The 22,740-nt window shown below is 37.9% G+C and overlaps 1 protein-coding gene across 2 annotated transcripts in view; it reads left to right on the plus strand.

Annotated features, from left to right (window-relative positions):
* Positions 1 to 22,740, plus strand: part of twin (CCR4-NOT transcription complex subunit 6-like twin) — a 520,423-nt gene that overhangs the window by 474,677 nt on the left and 23,006 nt on the right. For both annotated transcript variants that reach the window (XM_018506119.1, XM_018506118.1), the window contains exon 4: positions 15,679 to 15,747. In XM_018506119.1, the coding sequence (XP_018361621.1) occupies positions 15,679 to 15,747 (69 nt within the window). The remainder of the gene's footprint in view (positions 1 to 15,678; positions 15,748 to 22,740) is intronic.

Here is a 22,740-nt window from a genome sequence, read left to right on the forward strand (position 1 = left end):
TTTAGAAAAGGAATCTCGCGCTTGAAAAATGATTTATCGCATGCTGATTTATCTGTTGCTGTTCCAAAAATGTTATAACTAATTATGTATTAATATATAATTAAAATTCTGTTACAGACGCTTACATTTTATTAAGAATGAGATGCATATCGTTATGGAACGACATTTCGAAGCAGAATATTTGCTTGATATATTTTATACAAGATAATTTTACGCAAGACGTTATCGCGCTTCTCGCGATACAAGTATTATATAAAATATTCATGTATTTATAAAGTCAGATCAGTGGCATCAGCCAACTGATCGCTGATCATCGTCGCATCTTCGACATACTGGCGCGAGTCCTCTTTGATCTGCTCGTAAGGACGACAGGTCCCTCGACCAGGTCTCTTATCATGTCCTGCCGCTAAGATTATTAGCAATTTAATGGAGAGACAAGCTTAGAGTAGCATTTTGTTCTAAAAACCAGTCGTTCGTCGTCGGCGTCGTCGTCAGAAATGAACAAGCTATAATTAAGATCAAGATTATCGATACATTTTGTTATTTATCGCTTCTGTTTTTTGCGTATTATTTGTCGTTAATATGATGAATTGTATATATCGTAATTCTAGATTCATAGCATGAGCCGCATTAATATTCCCTGAACGTTAATAATCGCGATAGATACGCTGATAGTATTATAAAATCAAGTTTGTATTCAGTGAAATATACATCAATGGCACGAAATTATCGAATATCGTGTACATTACAAGGCACAGAATTATCAAACGACGATTCAGGTTTCTCTTCTTTTTTTAAAATTAATTTTTTATCATCTTTTTTCAGCAAAGATGTTTTGTGTCCCCCTTATCGCTTTGTGTGAAAGCTGAATCGAATATATCCTGTGGTTTCAATCTAATTGACTCAATAATTGCATGCTTTGTTGAAGCAGTAGTTGTGGCTGTTCTTTAATCTCGACGTCTCGAACGAAACGTCTTTGATACTTTTATCTCGATATCCCAGTTGCTATTCAACGGCGAGAAACGCTAATGATCACCGAGCGGAGCTTAACGAGATAATGTGTTATCATCGACGATCAACTGGACTGACATTAATTCGAGGTTTGCTTCTTTACACCGACACCTCTCACGGGACCTGATCGCGAGTTAAAGCGCTTAATTATGTTACACTCGTTCGTAGGGGGCTTTCCGAGAGCGCATTAGGTTAATGAAACAGGATTTGCGAGAGCACATTGACAGATCGACAAGTTACCGCGATCCGCCGAGAGCAACCTGTAATTGCATTTTTTTTTTACATCGTCAATTTGTTAGTAATTACATTACAATGATGCTGTCGGTAATCAAACTACAATTGGCAAAAGGTGCAAATTTACCAAATGAAAAGGAGAATTAAAGTCTGAATTGATTCCAAGTCTGTCATTAATGCGGTAGAACTGGAACAACTCAACAGTATCTTTATCGATTCTCGTACTCTGTATACGAAACATCTCAAAACCGTATAATTAAGAGAGAATTCAAGTTTTCTTACATTTAAAACGCAATCAACATCGGGACAAGGTTTCTTTTTTACTCACGAATGACAACGCAGAACACGTAGATTATATTCTGTGTTAATAGAATCGTCTGCTGATTATTATGCAGATATCGCGTGATACGGTAGATCGATCGATCATCGTCGTTAATGGCTGTAAGAGACGGTCACTTCTTTGCGAAATCCCACGTGTTTATCACTGCAGCCGCGTAAAGCCCGTTTGCAACAAGTTGTCGCACCGGGTTGTCGACTTATTTCGATCGTAATTACGCGCGCGGCGAATCGATCAGATACGCGAGATGCATCTCTCACGATGCGTCGAAAAAAGGGACTGTTCGGCAAGCAATAGAAACGTACAATGTGTATGTAAGTTTATCGCATATAGAATATTGCGCTTCGTGATAAGCCTCGCGTGACGTACGTACCAAGAAAATTAAGTCAATTAAATCGAGATAATCTTTATAGAATTTTGAAGCGACTGCTTCTCATTTTGTAGTTGTCTCACAGCTGTCTCGTGGATACCTACTTTTTTTACATTGCATTTTTTTTTAAATATATTTCTTATTTTAATAGAGCCCTGTTATATTCTACTTTCAACTATTATATTTAACAGAAATGAAGCTGACGAGAATTAATTTTATATTTCACGAGTATTGATTTAATTCTTTTGCCGAAAAGCCTTTTTAATATCTAGACTGATTTTAATTGCTTTCCACCAGATCTGGTTTCTTTCCATTTATATAATACTAATATTAATGATAAAGCCTTTTATTTCTTCTCTTTCACCTGTAACGATATTGTTGTCAAAAAAATTGTGTTCAACGTGCTTTCGTTATAGACAGTAGCGGGAAAGAGTGCAGGCAACGGAGAGAAAGCTGAAAAACTCGACGGAGAAAATAAAAGCTTTGAACTCAACGGAGGAATGTCGGCACGCCATGTAAAAGCGAAGGCGGAAAAGGGGCTTGTAGAAAGGAAAAATATGTCCGCTCCCGGGAATACAAAAGTCACCCCATCCATAGCCATCATTTGCCACCCGCGGCAGCGAATCCTCAACTAACCGAACGCGTTCTCGCCATACTCGCTTATTCATTCCCGCCCTAAAGCGGTGCGAAAACTTGATAAAGATCTTGCAGTGAGGATCGGTTCTAAATGGCCGAGATGATACGGCGCTTTTCGACCTGTCGGATAATATTTTGTGTATCTCCCTCTCTCACTTTCTCTTAACGTTAGACGAGTAAGTTTTCGAAAAAAAAAAAAAAAACATTTTTGCTCGGTGGTCTCGAAACACGCAAGAGATAAACTGAAAGTAGCGAAATCGTTTTTGCGCGGATATTTTTTCAAGTAACTAGTCTTTATACCGTTACCGGTATTTTTTTGCTGGAAACTGCGAAAAATATTTTTTAAGGATATCTGGTGGTAAATATTCTTTTCTTTTTAGGAAAAGGATAAAGAGATAATTTTTTTTCTTTCCGTTGTTGTTTTTATTGAACGTTATCGTCTATGGAAGTGTCGCGAGGCAACCGCGTACATTGCGAATCTACGAGTGTTTTCGTGTAAGAGTACAGGAAAGTAACAATATCCTCAATCCCGGAAATGAGAGAAGGACGCAAAAAGGGAAAGGGAAACTTTAAGTGAAGCATTGGAAGTCGAAAGAGAATCGTGTAACAATTGCAGAAGTATACAAAAGTTCGGGAAGGCTCCACCGCCGCCGACTACAAGCGACTCTGTGTGTCTCTCGTTAAAACTTTCAAACTACTCCGGATGATGCAAATTACGCCTCCGTTTCCGACACGGGGGACGCGGAACCGGTCGGTGAGAGCGAAGAGGATTGTTGCAACAAGTTTGCGAATTATTCGAAAGAAGATACGAATTACGCTCCCGGCATAATGTCGCTCGGTTGTTGTACACAGAAACAAGGAAACGGTTAGACAAATATGAAAATACCCTTATGAAGAAAATACCGTGCAGCTTCGAGCGTTTTCTCCACGGTGCTTCGCGCTTTTTACATTTGCATTTGTTATATACACACCCAGAGACTGTCGAGCGTATTTAAAGGGCTCTTTGATATTAAATTATTAGGTATATTATAAAAGATAAAAAATTTATAGATATGATTTTACTGAATTACGTGACTTCACAACCGTTTTGTATCCTTTTATGTTATTACATTAGCAAATATTTATTGTTAAATAATTATTATTTCAACTATTTATTGTTTGTATTACATAAGAGTTTCTCTTTTGTTTCCTCAGCGTTCTTGTAGCATATTACAACGAAAATCGAATATTACGAGTCGCTGCAGTAGTTACATCTTTGCATGCATCATGACGTTTGATGTTGCGCGAAAATGAGTCTTTAAATTCCGTGCAGCGCCCTTTCGGCCTTGAGGCGCGACCGCTGCATTAGTATGCCGCCGTCGTATAACTCGAGCTCGGCAGCCCCCTTCTTCCACGTTGTAAAGCCCGAACATTATTCTGAAATATGACGCCGAATGCCATTCGCCTCCGGTTACACCCGTAGTTCACTTACTGCGCCGAGCGAATTGCGATTTCGCATAAGCGAAACGCGAGGCAGTTCCCTTCGCGAGAGGACTTGCATAAACTACTGCGGGAAAAAGAATAAGGAATTACATAGAATACATAATTGTTCAAAACCCTAACTCTTGAATGCGATTAGAAATGAAAATCGAAAACGCAGTTGCGTATGAATATATGTTATTTATTATTGCAATAATTGAGCATATTAATTGGATATCATTATGTGTAATTATAGTAGTCATATATACATTGCTTTTTTATCTCAAAGCTACACAACTAAAAAAATTGAACTCAGAATTATAATTGTTTAAAGAATTAAGTCGCTCAGAAAAGAATAAATTATATTTTTCAACTTGAGAGAAAATTAATGACTAATCGAATAATATCGGAATATATTTTTAAAAGGAATCAATTAACCTTATCAAGTATCATTTTTTAAATGTTATTTTCGTTGCACAATTCTTAAAAAGCACACTTTTTAAATTATGATGACTTTTTTAAAATCATCTTTTTAGAATTTGACGATGTTTTACGAAGTTAGTTATTTTTTATAATTGATAAGATAATGTTTATTTAATTTATTCATGGTAATAATTTGAAAATAAATTCACGTTTTTGTGAGTTGTTATAATAAACATTCAGAGCTAATAGCACAGCCGATATTATTCTTTCTTTAATCAAATTTTGTTAAAAGTAAACTTTTTTTCTTCTATTGAGATGATTTTATTACACTCTGAAAATTATATTGTAGAATTTATTATTTGATGGTAAATAATTTTGAAAAATGTTTGCTAAACTTCTTTAATATTTTTGCTTTCCTCGAACGTGTTACAGTCCAAAGACGCGTTCGTGAACTCTAGAGTGACTTCATTCGTTTTCTCGGATTACGGTCGAGGACCCAGGGAACCAGGATCGTCCGTACTCGGGAAGACGTATCTTTGCTGCGTGCTCCTGATAGTCTGAGATATAACCGCGAATGAATTCGTAATATCCCGGAGGTTTAGTGCCCGTCAGTGATTGTGAAGTATGGCTGCAGGTTAAGCTACTGCCGAAAAGAAACCCGGCAACTAACTGCGATTTGATGAAAACGTAGCCCACGTGCATTTGTCTCTTTTTGTCTCGTACGAGAGATTTATATCTCGGACCTAAAAGTTTTGTTAGTGGCAGGCTGAACAATAAATCGGTATACCTTCCCGCCGTCCACGAGGCCGCTTTAATCCGTGTGAGTTTTCATTTATCTTTCCGAAAGACTCGGCGAAGCGAAAGCGTAAATGTCCAATTTCACAATTAACAACGAGAAAACACAGAATAAAATCGACCGTTATTTTTATAACCACCTAAAACGGCGCGGTATACAATGAAATTTTAGGACGTAAAACTTAAGTTTTAAACTTTAAACCGAAAAAATTGATCAATCATAGTCGATTATTCTCCTCAAATTTGACTGTGATTAGCCAATTTCTTACAACTTCAAACTTAAAATTTAAATTTTAAGTTTTAATTTTAATCTTACTGTAGACGCCGCTTAATACACTACAGGATTATCGGAAAAATATTTGTCGTAGAAGGAAAGAGATCGCTTTGTGCCGTTCCAAAGTAAGTCAAATACGTTTGAAATACGTTCATTAAACGCATCGACGATGAAACCGTGACAGAACGAAGTCGCATTATCTGCGAACCTAAGGCGTTCATTCTCAGATCGTGTGGAAATTAACGGTTATAGTATGCCTGAAATAGTTGAGTTTACACCTGTGTGCAGTTACTCCCGCGGATTCGATACGCCGGCTTAGCCCGACTTACTGGGAGTTACTGCTGAGGCGATACTACTTCTCTCTATATAGCAGTAGGTATACAGAATATCTCTCTCGCGGGATAAGGCCATTTCATAATACAGCCTCGATATCAGAATACCTTATGTTATAATATGATACAATTGCCAACATTTAGCTGTGTAGGTGGATTTGACATGAATCGCAGTATTCGCGATAGTATTTATGATAGTAGAATTTAACTTGGCGCCACAGTTGTTGATATCAATTCTTTCATACAAATGATACATATCATAAGATTAATACTTATTATTTATTTAATTTGACATGGTATAAAGAAATGGGATTTAACTTTGCGCCAGTTCTTGATATCAAATCTTTTATAGGAATGATATCATTAAAGTTAATATTATTTATATAATTTGGTATTACATGGAATTTAATTTAGCGCCAGTTTTGTTGATATCAAATCTTTTATACGAATGATACGTATCATTATAAGAATATCCTTGAAGAAAAATTAAAACTACTATTAATTGGGTTGGATACTTAGTATTATATACAAAGGGCCGGTTTCACCAACTCGATTAAGCCGAATCGGTGATTAACTGTCAATCATAAGTGGTTAATTCTACTAAATAGCAAACACAATTAGTTAGTTCCACGGCCAATTAAGTAATTGACGTTGGTGAAACCAGTCCAAATGTTTATTTTACGGTAACATAAATGTACAATATAAATTCAAAGAATATTTATCGATTAACAGATAATAGTAATACAGATGTGTGTGTGTGATTGCGTGGAAAAGAATATTATCAATGAAAAATAAAAGGAACATCGAAACAATGGTTTTTTGTTCGAAGAAATGCTCATAAGTATTAAAATAATGCGAAAGTATATGTATAATGCAAGATTACTTCTTGAACTCATTCCAAGCAAAGTCCGGAATAAGATTTCGGGAATTCTAGTCCCGAAGAGATTCGACGAAGGGATATCGTCTAACGAGATAAAGGAATCCGTTCAGTCGAACGACTATTGCCAAATCAGCGACTGAGGTTCATGTCCGCTCCATGTTTTCCGTTTGATTTCCAATTATTATCCGCCCGAAACACGCGTGCCTCCTTTCGACCAGACCAATCTCGAAGTTCATTCTCGGGTCGAGTAGTTCGCTTCCCGATTGCGATTCCACAACCGGAGTAATCCAATGCTTTTATCGCTCTAAGTACGAATCGCAGTGGAAAGGAACGCATAATTTTTCCCTGATTGACGTGCAACGAGAAATGCATTATGCATCCCCAGTACGTGATGTCGTATATCACGATAAAACATTGAGAAAAACAGCTTTGATGGAAATTTAATATCGTTTAGTGGTAGAAATACATTTAATATTTTTGAGATAAGACGGAATAATAAAATTATACACGTGCAGAACGACAAATATCACGTTTCCCTTTTTGTCGAGCACATCAACATCGTCACATCGACCGTGGATATTTCTTCTCCGAATATAAATACATTTTTATATTTTTGAATCGTCGAACGACGGAATTACATTCGAAGAAGTTGCAAATTACGCGTTATCGCGATTCCGCTGTGCCGAATTTAAATGTCCGTATAATCTTTCAGGGTGTGCCACTCCCCGAACGCAATACCTAACATCGGCGGCGGGATTCCTCTCCCCGGGGAAAAGAGGCGAGGGCGGAATCGATAAAAACGTCTGTATAATCGGAAAGCGTACCCTATCTCGGATTTTCAGATAATAAGGTGCTACAGTATGCCGTGCGGCGCGTTCTGAAAATGGATCGATCCTTTCGACAGTAATCTCATAAATACGAAGCTTTATGCCATCTCGTACACGAAGTGGTTGACACTGAGATAGTAAGGTGATACAATGCGGAAGGAAGGGAGGGACGGCGAGAAAACGAAGAATAGTGGCGTTCGAAACTATTTGTCTCGAGATCCCGGTAAACGTGACTTACGTTAAAAGCCAAGGCCGCACGTGTGATTCAATATTGACGTTACCCCATCTATGTACGGCGGGGCACGGTGTATCTTTAAACTGTCGCTGACAAAGGAGAATATACATGTGAAGGATAAAGGCGGAAAACGCGAGCGACAGCATTTCCCTCGACGAGAGCCTTCTTTGTCGATCCCTTCTCTCCCTCTCCCTCTTCCTCTTCTTCACCTCCTCCATTCGTGAGAGGCTAAAGAGAAAAAAGTGCAGAGAACGATAGAGTGTTGCATTTTTCATGCCTCTCGTGATCAGTTCTTTCTATCCGAGGTCTTCCATTACGAGGATTCGTTATTGATGCGCGAAGAAGATTGGAAGGTGTTTCAGTTATAATTATAATGGAAAAGAGTTTATTTATTAAGAGAATTCTCCTTAAAGAAGAAAATATTGCAACGATCTCAAAGCAGATTCTCTCTTTTACAGGTATAATAATAGTGTTTTAAAGTTGGTTTTATTTTTATTTTAAACTTATTTTGAATTTTATAGGACATTGAATACCTTAAAAAGCAAAGGTTGCTCTGTTTCTATGCGGATGAAGTTTATAATTAGTCTTCGTAATATAATTTTCTCATGGATTGTTAATATTTAGGAGAGTAATCTTTATGAGGTATCTTTTGACCGTTTTTAGAAGTTTGAAATCGAGTAACAAAAAATAGCAAAAAATTCCTTTAAATTGTATTTAAAGTCCCATAAATTGTATTTAATAAATAATCAAAGTTTTTTTTATATATTATACTGGATCACTGATCAGTGATCCACGACACGGAGAATTAATTGAGAAAAACGAAGATTGAGAAGTATATTCTCTCTCTTTATTCCTTTTCAGCAGGAGAAAGAACTGCTTTATCTTCAACCGAAAACTTTTCCAGTTTAGCTATTAAAATCAATAATAAATGTCGGCTTATTATTGTCGGCAATCATCGTCACCTTTATTGAGAAAAAAAAGGATTGTTAATTTAATATTTTTTTCTACGAAATCATTCTATTAATTTTTATTTTATTATCGATTATTCAAAATAATTCTAAACAATGGAATATACTTACAATCAGTATACATAGTACTAGTATATACGTATAGTATAGTGTTAGAACGCGTTACATTTCTAATTTTTAATTTTAAAACCTTAGAAATTAAATTTTTAAGTATCATTTGCATTTTTCATCTTTCCGAGAGGCTGAAATAACCCAAAAACTCATACAAAAGTCGCGAATAAAACAAAAGAACCATTGAATTACTATTTGCCCGTTACACTTTTTTCATACATTTTTATCGTAAAAAATGTTAGTTCGCGTGCGTGCGTGAAAATAAAATCTCGAAAAATTAAAAAAAATTGTTACCCCTATAAAAGAGAAAAAGCGGAACGTATGGGAGTATGACGCAACAAATACGACGAGCTCTCCGGATTTCGCATCCGGTATTTAATCCGCTATTCGGTAACAATTCAACACGTTTTATCGAGGCCGCCAGGGTAACTCTTATCGCGATTTGTCAGGGGTCGTTTATAACACAAGGGGAGAGACATCCGTATCGCGGGAAAACGTTTCCGTCTGTCTGTTTATCGCAAGCGGGAATGTGTGTTCCATTCCTGGTCTCGCTACTGCCTACGATGTCCGCCGAGTGCGTGCCACAAATTACCGTCGAGCCAGTAATTACCGTCAGCAAAAAGCGAACTCGTATTTTAATCGGCGTGCAATTAAAGTTTATTGGACTACACGCGATACAATTTATCGTATCGGGGCCTTCCGCGCTCGCGTTTATATTAATTCTACGACTGCAGAGCCGTAACTAGAATTGTAACTCTCTCGCGCATCCCCGTTCGTAATTCAAACGTGGTTGTATTTCTCTTTTGCAACGCCGTGTGTAACGAAATAAAATATTACAAGAAATTTTAACAATTTTTTCTTTAACATTTTAAATATATATATTTTATGTACAAATTCTATTTTTAAAATAATCTGTGACGATTTAATTTTCTTGTTAAAGAAGATCCTAATGATAACAAATATTTATACATAAATCCTCGAAAATAAATAATTACAAAAATTATTATTAGATGGAGAATAAAAAATGATAAATAATTAGAGACATATTCTTTTGAACGAAGATTGTATGAGGAGAAAGGGTTGTTACACTGATTTCTTTCCGATAAGTGCCACTTTCACCATGTTAGAACTACGGCACTGAATGCAATAATAATTTTCGCTGATACTGGACGAGCCATTCGTTTCCTTCATAGCAACGAGGCGAGCCCTTTAATAAGGTAGACAGCGCGTAATTACGCACGATCAGCATATCGAGGAATTGTCAGAGTGTTGCCAGATGGGATTTAAGGGCATGCATGTCACAGGATGCACACGTCGATAGTTTCCTCTCATTGATTCGCACTCGGGAATCTACTTTGTGCAGACCTCAAAAGGGATGTGCCCCAACAATTTTCCCTGTCCGACTTGGCGAAGGATATTTATGAACGGTGATTATGTAGAAATAACATCGGCCAAGTCACGAGCCGCGATTAAAATATCTAATTGAATGTATGATTAACGAACGCTGTCAATTTGCTGTAATCGATTACGCTCCGTAAGACCACCGCGGAATCGGCATGAAGCAGCATTGCAGTTGTGTACACGAGATATTATATATTACCCTTCGATGTTTTTTCATTATTAACATTAATTAAATATATATATTACTAATGTTAGATTTTCTTTAAACTTTATAACACCAGTTATTAACAACTTTAAGTTAAATTAAAATCTCGAGAGAGTTTTACAAGTCAAATTTCAGGAGTGCAAATAGATTATTAGGTCAACCCTTGTTTCATTCAAGACGGTATTCAATTTAAAAGGTAACGGTAAACTAGGTTAAATAAAAAAAACGTATCGGCTTCTTTGTATCGGATTATTGTGTTGTGTTCGATGCTTTTATATCGAATAATAAACTGCGCCATAATTATATTAAATTTTCCCTACGATTCAGCCATATTAAAGAGAATAATATCGTGAATGCGATCTCAGAAGAAGCTAAAATTACATTATTGAATACGGACGCGACGAAAATTGTAATTCCAATAAAACAAAAAAGAGGCAGGAACAAGGTACACGACATCGGACGCGCAGATTTAGTCCTCCTGTTCCTTTTATTTTCGCTTGAATTATACGGTCCCACGAGCTTGATAAAAAGCGTCATGATGGAGCAATTTCTAGATTAAGGAGACACGAAGCCGCAAACTGTTTTGCGAAATTTTCAGCGTCGTAGTATTAAGACAATTTTATATACGCGCATGTACTACGGCGGAGACTTGAGAAGGAAGATTAAATGCAACCTAAATAAAATAAAAGCTCGCATAAATTAAAAATGTCGCGACTGTAGCTTCAACAGTCTTTTTTCCAGTTGTAGAATAAGTGTAACGCTTTAGAAACGTCGGGTTTAAGTCTCGACTTAACTCTTGTCCAAATTGCTTCAATCAATGATTATTATTTATTGAGGAAAATTAACGAAACGGAGATTACATAAATGAAATTTTACATTATTAAATAATATTTTTTAATCTTTCATATATTCTTTTTTCTTTTATTACATTACGTTATTTCAATATAATTTAAAAGTAAGTAGAGAGAGAGAGAGACTTAAATCTTCGAGTTTTTATGGAGATTTGATAAAGTCTCATCAAATGAAAAACATGCTAGTTTTTCTTTCGTAAATTTACATCTTCGTTTGTCTAGTTAGTCGTCTAGAAGCTTTTCTCTTTCTTCACTTAATCGGCACGTCAATTCGCGAAACCGAGACATCTCAATTCGCGAGACGTTAATTATTAAGGCGAACGAGTTTAGAGAAACGTGGATCGCTTCCCATGACGACGACGTGAAGGTTCCGGGAAAACGAGCGTGTAAAGGGAGAAAGGGACAGACAGAGGGTCTCCGACACACGATAAGCGAACACGAAGTGAAGAAGCTCGAACACGTTGCATCGGGGAAATTACGAGGGCCGTCTCGCGTATCGCGTCTCGACGGGAGATCTTAATTGGGTCTGTAAGACCCGGAATGCGAACGACGGACGGCTCTCGCGTAATTGTTTCCGCGCATACCTACGTCGCTGTGAATCGTACGTACGGCTGTAATGTGCGTCGCACTTCTTCCTTCTCCCATAGATCTGTAAGATTTCCGTGCTCCGCGAAAAGATTCAGCGCAGTCGACTGCGATCGACGACGTCTAAGGCTCAATTTTTCATTATCTGGTTAACTTGTGGTTAAGCTTAACCTAATATTTCATCTAATGGGTTTTACCTATGACATTATTATAGATGAAGCCTAATCACAAGTTAACCAGAAAATGAAAAACCTGGCCTACAAGATTATTAATTCTTCTCATTCAAATGTCTGTTACGTGTACGCACAATTAGTCGTAATAAATATAGTGTCTTTTATCTTATCTAGGATTTAATTGTATAAAACTGATGCTTGTCCCATAATTCACATTGTAAGGAGCTTACGGTCATCGCAGCCATCCAGGAAGAGAAAATCTACCGCGAAAATTAATATACGTATATGTAATTATGTAATCTCACGATCTCGGGGTTGATGGCTCAACTTTAAACAGATACTCGTCTCATAATTCACATTGGTAAGAGGCTTACGCTTACTGTACGTTTAGAAGCGACTGTCAAGAAACTACCATGAATATTAAAGTCCGCAGGCTTTCTCTCTATACAATTAATGATAGAATACCGCGATCTTCGGACGAATTTTGTGTAAAACGCTCGCTTCATGCGACCGTACGTGCGTGCGTGCGTAAGAGGAACTCAAGATCAATGTTCAGGGAGCCAGCCGCTCTTAGGTACTGTGACGCTCTCGTCCTAAGCTCTACGCATTTAAATTCATTGAAGCCAGAAATACAACGTCGAATAAATCGCCGCGACGTCAACCGCGACGTGAAATACGCCCCTTTGCATGCCGAGCGCGGCTCTCTTTCTCATCCTTTCCCCCCCCCTCTCTCTCTTTCTCTCTCTCTTCGCCTTTCTCGCATGTCGCCTATATTATCCCACACCGATGCTCCCAGGAGCACTATCTCTATCTTCTCGCCTGCGGCTCCCGAGGGAGCGAAATAGAATTCTCAGTTTCAATTCTACTATCTCTTGCTGTCTCCCCTTGCCGCCACACTCGTCTTCCTCTTTCTCTATCCCGCGTCCCTCCGCGTCGGAATAGACCAAGACTCGCCGAGGATCTTCGCTGGCGACTCTCGGAGTATCACCTTCGTCTCGTCTTCGTTTTTCCCTGCCCCCGCAGGGCAGATATTTTATCGGGATCGATCGATACACCGATACGATGATCTCCGAATTTCTCCTCGAGCGCGCTCTTATCACCAAGTGTGAAATATTGCGCGAATAATGACAAACTTGCCTGAAACGAGGTAAGTGCGAGCGAAAAATTCCACGTGGGAACGGAAGGAAAAGGTACATATTTGGATGTTGTATTTTTTCCCGACGCATTAAAGTACAGAGATATTGATTCTAAAGGAAAATGTAGACTCCATTTCCTTTTTCACTCTTGTTTATTTCTTTTTTTTTTGTCGTTACAACGAGTAGCAAGGAGCAAATAGCCGCGTATGGAATTACGAAGATGTTGGAGAAACACAGATTAAACGCGGGTTCTCTCTCTCCTCTATTACTTCAGCAGATATCCACGCTGAGATCTGAGTAAAATCGCTGTTGTAATTGAGGCTTACCGGTGAAACGTCTCGTTGACACTTAACGTGTACGGAAATCCCCGGGTTTCGATTATGACAGCGGAAAGCTCCTGCAAGAACGTTTTGGTTTCCTCGTTTTTGCGCGCATTCAACGCCATCGCGCGCGTTATTCCCATTCGATTAATCCCTACATGCCCGCAGCAGCAACGCTATGATTGGCACACATGATTGTAACGCGACGTGTTACGGGCTTCGAAAAGCGTCGGATTAATCTCGATGGACGATGCGGTGCGATTGAGTTGGTCATCCGCGCGCGCGCACACGAGATAATACGGCGACTTAATGACGATAATCAGTGGAAAGTGACTGCAAATTGCTCACGCTCTGCTATATTCGGAAAACATGTTATTACCATTATCTATACATATATATAGATAATATATATATATATATATATATATAAGATATATTTAATGAGAGGAAAATAGATGTATATACATATAGTAAAACGAAAAAGTGACAATTTAAGAGGAAACAAAGATAAGAAAAATAAAAATAGAGCAATACATTAATTGATCAGAAAATAGAGATAAAAATAACGATCCCGTATTAATGTAAATGTGAATGAAACTTAATGAGAGGACATACGGGAAACATATGTTACATGTATGTAATTATAATATATCGCTGTATTTCTGTTTTCTCCTTATCTTCGTTTCCTCGTAAAATTTTTCGTTTTACTTTATGCAGAATATTATTGCACCGATATGTGCAGTGTATTTCGCATATAATTTAAATGTTATTTTCTTAACGATAAGGGAAAGCATATCTTGAAAGATAATTCCATTTTAATGGGGAAAAAGTAGGAATGTCCAAGAGTTATTTGCGAACAGATCCTCGGTGAAATATCGGCGAAAGATCTCTCGCCTCCCAGGAAGATTTCGCGCAGCGACCACCGAATAGATTGCAAAACTTCTCCCATGCCGTAAATAACTCTCCTGTAGTCCAGAAACAACGAGATTATTCTTGAAACTTGGAGGATATTTCAAGGGGGAATCTCGAGAATGCCGAACATAAACGTCGACCTATTTTCCTATTATTAAACTTCAGCCTGACACACGTCCTGCGTGAAGGGTCGCGTCGGGAAAAGGAAAGCTTCGAAAAAGCAAGTCATAAAAATATGTTCGAAGGCAACAACAGTTACCGAGGATGAAAATAACACGAAGTTCCGCTCGTGGTAACTTTGTAGAGCATTTCTTGCACAACTTTCGATACTTACGCTAACCGCTAAAGGTTAAAACAGATCGCACGGTCGGATGACCGCAGAATCATGTATCCTTTTCTCATTTGCGGTGAGTATCGTGTAAACATCGACTAGTTGTTAAAAATTGATCAAGGGGAACGATGTTAATACAATTCGAAAAAAATCTCGACATCCGATATTAAAATGTTATATTGATGTAATAATAGTCATATTCGACTATTTTTTGTGACGATGTTTTTCCTGTTGGAACGTATGACATTTGATATAAATTTGGTGAATCTCACGAGAATATCTTCCATTAGTTCTCGAGGATAAGTGGCCAGACGAGGCCATGAGGACACACGGTATAAACTCGCTGTCATGTGCAGGCGATGCGACGTGGCGCGTTTTCTTTCCTTGCGTTTCACGTGCACGCGTATTTCTTGACTTCGTATTCTGTTAATAGCCACGGAGGCTCATGCAAGTGACATTCGGTTGGACGATTTAATTATCGGACCACGCGCTTCCCGTAAGCGTGAGCGCCATTAGACGTAATGAACCGGGATGTAATGAACTTTAACGAACCTGCGACTCGCGCAACTTTCTTCCTTGTCCTGTCAATTTAGCGATTATATAACCGCGATCATCCTTGCTTCGCCGTCCAATTAGGTTATAGTTAGGATCGTAAAACGTCGCTTTATCTGAAGAAACGAGGAGCAACCCAGAAGTTGCATCTTCGGAAGAACATTGTTGACAAAGTCTGGAATAATCGATACGAACTTTCAACATAAATTAAACAATTAGAGCGTGATAAATTTACATGAACTTGGACATTTACTTCAATAGCTTTAAATTTATTTAGCTACTTTTGTACAGCTACTAAATTACGTCTTTCTTGTTTTGCAGTTACGGCCAATCATCCGCCCCAAAGACCATGGATTCCATTGACGAGGCCCAATAGGACAAGACCAACATGTAAGTACTCATCCGCTTCGTTCTTATTCAAGTTGCTTCATCATATTTGAAAACTTTTTTTCACATTGCGAATAAAATAAATGAAAGATAAATTCTTTATTTTTATTAGTGAACTCATTTATTGGATAAAAGAAAATTTCGTTTCTTTTTCTACGTTGGAAGTTTTACATGATAAATTATTTTGTTTATAATTACACTATAATACAAAGTACCGTTTCCTCGTAATCCACAGAAGCATCAATCGTAGCTCCGAACGCACTTAATCTTCTTCGCGTTCACGTTATAATGCATGATAAGATTTTCATTAACGGACTCATCAACGTCGTTTCGTGCCATCGTACATTTGTTAAAATGCGCGAGCCGCGGCGCGCTGAATCAATATATAATGTTCACAACGCGCACACGCACGTTGCATTGGGAAGGTAACGGGCGAGCCCGAAGATAATGTATGGGAAAACATACGGCTGATAGTGAGTAATGCGCCGCTGTGACAATCGCACATGGCGAGTCAAAATATGACGAGCGCGCGAATGCGACGTAAAACAAATTACAATTTACGTCCAACAGCGTAATAAATTCACGCACTAAAGGCCACGCGGCGCCTGCCTTCCCTCGTGTCGCGATATTGAACTTCCCCGTTACTTGGGTCGTTACTTAAAGCTTAACACCGAGTTGCATTTATGCCTGTATGAGATTGTAACTACGCTCGTTTTGCCATCAAATTAACCACTTCGTAAAACGCGTTTGAAACGAAATATCTATTTCAGAAGTAAAATATCAGGAGATTCACTCTTTTCGTCTTTGATAGCCTCAGAAAATGATGACAAAGATATGTATACATTAAGCTCATATTTAATTTAGTTTAATTTAGTTTATTGCAAAGCTATATGAAAAATATTACATGTTAACAGAGTAATAGACATAAAATTCGTTCATAAGATTCGTTCATTTTCCACTATAATTACTGTTTAATCCAACCACACCATTTTTCCAGTGTATCACCTTTAAATTGTTACTGTTAGAAGTAACAATTTAACAAAAATTCCGAAATAAAATAATATTATTTTAATCACCTACGTTTAAACTTGTCATACTTTATCTTTTAAAAAAAAGAAGCCAAGAACAGATACTAGTAATGATACATTCACTGAAGATCCGCGGAAATCCTATCTGTACACGTTTATCCTCTCTTATCCGAATTTTCCGAAGCAAGAAACTTGCACGACGATATCATCCAGGGTGAATCACGTAAATTCGCCTTAACGTACCCCGGGTCTGGACGATAGAGGCACCTTGACCATCGGTCAACGCCGACGAGTTTCACAGTCCCGGGGCGCGCGCGGTACCACCACCGCCAACGGCTGTATACCGCACCATCTGGACAGATTTATTGCACGACACACGGGCACGGCGGCGGCGGCGGCGGTCGAGGTAGCAGGAAGAGGGTGAAAGAGGGAGAGAAAGCGCACACCGACAGAGAGAGGTACAAACGGCTAGCTGGATAGCTGGATGGTTGGCTGGTTGGTTGGTTGGCTGGCTGGTTGGCTGGTCTGCCGCCGTCCAAAAGGAAGCCATTGTCGGCTCGCGCTGGACGCGATAAATCATTTCGCTACGGTTTACGCTATTCATTATTTACGAGGAGCCCTATTATACTTACGACGGTCGCTGATTAGTTATACCGTTTGCACGCATATATGCAGATGCGTATTGTGTTCTCTATAACAAACTCGCGATTGACACTCGCATTGCTACACTGAAAAAATATATAGTCAATTTTAATAAATATTTAGTTCTCTCAATACTGCCAACTAAATATTTACTTACAGTAAATAAATATTTGTTTAGTAAAAAAAATTATTTTTAAATCAAATAAACATTTCTTGTATCAAATAAATATATCTTTATATTTAATAAATATTTAGTTGGCAGTATTCAACTAAATATTTATTAAAATTTACTATATTTTTTTTCAGTATGGTACATTCCTTTGATTTTTCTTTCTTGCTTTTTATTTTATAAAGCAGAGGAAAAATATCTCGGTTTAATTTGTATTTTGTTATAGCGCTCATTTTCTTGATTACGAAAGTTTAGTTTGAGATATAAATGTGATACTGAACTTATTTTTAAACTTAATTTTGTCACACAGACGCAGAAAATTATATTTAATTTGTAAAAAAATTATAAGTAATAACGTAAATGTTTATGATATGTGCATAGCTATTTCTCGCGTAAGCATAATACTTGCTTCTGGCTGTTAAATTGCTAGTCTTGATCACGTGTACGTGCGGTAAGTAGTAATTTATCAATAATTTAGAGAAGCACTAAAGCAGTAAATGACGAATGATTTGGCGTATCGCTGACTTTACCTGAAAACATTTCACTTTATTTCAAAGAAAAAAAAACGAAGCGGGCTATTAAATTCTGGATAAATTACAGGTGCTTCTACTGCCTCTTCTAAAAGGCGCTCGTCGTAATTCCCGCAAGTGAACCTCACGTACAGGGTGTATAGTAAATTGCGGCAATCAACAGCGGAAACGCATTTCCCGATGAATTTAAAGACGATCTTCTCGTAGAATCGAAAATTCCATTCTAGATTATAATTTAGATTAAAGTTCAATTAATGGAAGGTTTATTTAATAGAAGGAGAGAATCAAGTGAGCGTAAGTCTTTAAGCTTTTCAGTCTTTAACTATGTGTAGCTCGAGAACCATAATTTATATAATACGAATATTATGAGTGACATTATTATAATGAATATATAAAACGACAATTGTTATATTTATTTATTTATGAATTCTATAAATAGTCTGAATATTTAAAATAAATAGAATAATATAAATTTTAATTAATAAATAATCGTCATACAAATTATCTTTTTCTAATTATAAATTATAAAGGATATGCTGCACATTCACAATTCATTAGTGTTAAATAATTGCTCGACTAGATTGTCTTCGATTTTTTTATCATAGAAAATTTAATGTCAAATCATCCATCCCTTTTAATCGTTGTACTTCATAATGCATCCTGTATAGCTTATCTCGTTGCTCGAAGAAAGATACGTTGAATTAAACCGCAGACATATCATTAATAAACGATTGTGATCGAGCATTGCGTATCACGAGGTTATTATGTTAGGAGAAAGAGGAAGAAAAAAAAAGAGGAATCAAAGCGTGCAACGCCAGGCTGCAATGACGCGACGTTACTACGCCGCTACCGCCGTCGGCCATCGCTATCACGGTGGCTGCGTAATCGCTCAATGCACATCGAATTCGGTGAGAGCTGCCGCTTATAAACGCGGCAATTTAGGAATTACGCGTGTGCAAACGCTTAAAACCAATTTCACTGAGAACGCCGCAATTATCGCGACGACCGGACATTACGCGATTCCGATGTACATATTCAGGGTGGTAGGTCTCTTCGCTGCCGTCATCACCGTTATGCCACGGGACCTCTCGACGAGAATTATCTTCGTATATGCGTTCCGGAACGCGCGGAATCCCTTTCGCTTCAACGATGGGGAACATGTGTGATTCCGCTGAGCATCAATCGTACCCGAACCGTTTCATGGTCGGTATGAATTTAATTTTCGGATAAGCGAACTCGATACTCTCATACTTCATCTTGATTTAGAGAATAATTTTACTCGATCGCTAACACCTACACGGAGAAAATTTTATATTAAGTTTTAATACAATTTTAAATTACACTTTACTATGTCTTGTATTTTTTATGGACTCTCACAACATGATTCCGACTTAACTTTTACTATGGTAATGCTAATTTTTATCACATAAATAAAGTAATTATTTTGTTAAGCCATATTCTAACATGAAAACAGTTAATTTTTAGTATGGTACGCAAACAAAATTTGCTAGGTATATTTGATTTTGTAATAAAAAATTTTTACTATGAAAAAGTGTAAAAATTACGTTATGTTATTGTTTTAAAAAAAATAACTATAGCATTTAAACTTATAATTTCCATGAAGACCGCAGCTACTACCACATTATAGTAATTTTAAATATAAAATTTTCTTCGTGTACACTGAGAAAAATGTCCGTTCAAAAAATAACAAACGGATATTTCCGATTGATTTTGATCGGATTTATAAGACTATCCGATCAAATTTATCGGATTTATAAGACTATCCGATAAATTTGATCGGATAGTCTGATAAATCCGATCAAAATCAATCGGAAATATTCGTTTGTTACTTTTTGAACGGATAAAGCGTTCGAAATTTTTCTCAGTGTATAAATATAGATCTAAAAATTTAAAAGCTCTAGATTCAGATCTAGAAATGATTTTGTTGGATCACCAGAATAATTATGTAGAACGCTCAAGTTGGTTGGTAGAATATCAAAACTTTTTACAGTATTACTCATTATGCTCAAGTTTCCCCATGCAATTATTTTAATGGTCCAAGAAAATTATTTTTATTATATTCAGATCTATATATTTTTAAGTACTTTAGCAAAATCGTTCTTTTCTTCTGGACAATTCAAACGTTCATTTTGCCGATTTCTCGATTCGTTACCTCGTATTAATTATCTTATCCGAAAGGATGGGCGTATCCTGAATGTTTCGCACGTCGTGCAAAGTTAGCGCGATGCCGAGACCCTGACGGCAGCCAGACAGGCTCGTGCAAATTACTTCTTGCACCTCGCGACGACCCTCACAATCATACTCATTACAGTGGCCCATACATGGCCGGGTCGGGTTCTACGGGACACGGAGCAATTACGCGCCATTATCATTCCGACGCTTGTAACTGCTTGCGCACGCGCGATTATATTCTTATTAGAAATCGTTATTGCCGTGGCGCGCGGTAATCATCGCCGTTGCCGCTTTTGTCGCGATTATTACCGTCATCGCCGATGCAACGTTACACGGGCGAGCGAGCGAGTGAACGAGAAAGCGGTGCCGAGTTTGTTACTGTTAATATCGTGTGAGGAGCCGACCATTACTATCGCGTTCGCCTCGCCGGAAGATCATCGTCGTTGCCTGTTACTTAATTACCGCGATTATCCCGATCTGCAACGATAAGTAATGAAATAATGGCGTTCAGTCGTGAGATTCATTTAGATTCTGGGACAAGGCTCTGAGATGCGTATATATAGCTGACGTGCGCTTCGTTCATTAAGCTTAAAATAGTGCCTAGCACGAAAGTGCAAAAGTCAGGTTTTTGTAAAAGTATATATTTGTCATTGTTTATATATATTTTTATTAATTAATAAATAGTATTATTAAATGTTATTAAACTTACATTACAGCGTGAAGTGGATTAAAATTTATTTACTACGAAATTTGTATCAGATTGTGAATATGTTTCCAGCAGTCATAACGTACATATATTGCAATGTAAAGCGTATATATACGAGTGTTATAAGAAAAAAGGTACGTTCGTATATCTCGCGATGTTACACTGAAATGTGTGCTACCTTTCTCAAATATACGTTTAGAAGGGAACTCTCTTTCCGTCGATTTATATCGCTGCATTTCCGCGAGGCACGCTGCGTTTATACATTCGCAAAGTCGGTCGGGCACGGTATTTCGATCTACGAATAACTCCGGTTACTATGGGCACGCAAACCGGGTCGGGCTCTTGAATTTCGACTTCCAGTCGGCCAATTACTCGCGGGCAGATTTTTATGTTGTAAATATCCCGCCGTTGCGGACTGGAGATTCGCGGTAATACCGATTTACGAGCCAACTATTTCGGCGTGCAGCTGCACGGGTTTGTTGCACCGCAAAGTCGGTTATTTATCGTCGCGGGGATCTTCGCGGAGTTGATCCTCGCTCGAAAATTTCGGCTCAGCTCGCAGCACGAGACACGTCGCTTTTTATAAAATACTTCGCAACGATCTTCCGTGACATCAACTTGATTTGAGAGAGTCTTCGGTCTATTTAAAACGTTACTTCGATCGCTAGAAAATACGACGCCATGTCGAACTTCTGCTAATTTATTAATCTTTAAGCTATACTTAGCTGTTTGTCGAACGGGACATCCGGTACGAGGGCAGCTTTACGTGGCATGCGAGAACCGAGCGGCGGCCTGGCGTGTGTAAATTAGGTAACCTGTTCAGATCTTCTCTCGTGGACTGGTTTGGCGACTCTTGAGGCAGGTCGCGGCTTGGCGCGGCATCATTGACCTCAAAGAGGATACCTAGTCCGTGAATGGACCACTGCTACCATTGACTACCGTCGCCTTCTACAACGTAGCACTTGTAGGCTGACATGAATAATTGTAGTAGCCAAAAGTAAAAATATTTTTCTTTTTCTTGTACTTCAGATGTACGCTAAATTCGCGAAGTCACGACATCCTATTAATATTAAAAAAATAATGACAGTTTTAGTAACTAGTGATAATGGATTCATTTTGATAATAATCTATTAATAACTTTATTAAACTACCTTCCTTTGATAATATAATTATTATAGCACTGTCTGGATAGTGCCAAATTAAACAAATATTTAAACAGACAGCTGATATCTAATTCTCTCCATGAATATTAAAACTATAATTCACAGATGACTTTCCTAGACTTGTACTAAAAGTTCTTCTTACCGTGATGCAATTAGCCCCTTTATCTTTACGTGAATCCGCAACGTGCGTAGCATTTACAACGTATCGTCCGTTTGTACTTGCTACTCGGTCGAGAAGTTCGGGAAGTGTTCCTTCAAGCATATTCCGTCAAGCTGCTAAAACACTTCGCAGATTAAAGTGATTAACAGGTTGACTGCCGGCTGCCGACTATGCCCTGAGTACACCGTCGAACTTTAGCTTACGTCTTGCGAAACACCTTGTCGTGATGGCAAGTTCGCTTGCACGCACTCGCAAAATACTTTTAGAGTTACTGCAAGTTTCGCTAACCACTGAATATTCACGATTATTATCGTCCAGAAGTTGCTAACGAAAATTGGAAATCTTTATCAAGAGGTTATATTTCAAAGCGGAAATTAATGGAAATTTTGATGGAACAATTTTTCT

The sequence above is a fragment of the Trachymyrmex cornetzi genome, unplaced genomic scaffold, assembly GCF_001594075.2.
Source record: "Trachymyrmex cornetzi isolate Tcor2-1 unplaced genomic scaffold, Tcor1.1 scaffold223, whole genome shotgun sequence".
In the NCBI taxonomy this organism is placed as follows: Eukaryota; Metazoa; Arthropoda; class Insecta; order Hymenoptera; family Formicidae; genus Trachymyrmex; species Trachymyrmex cornetzi.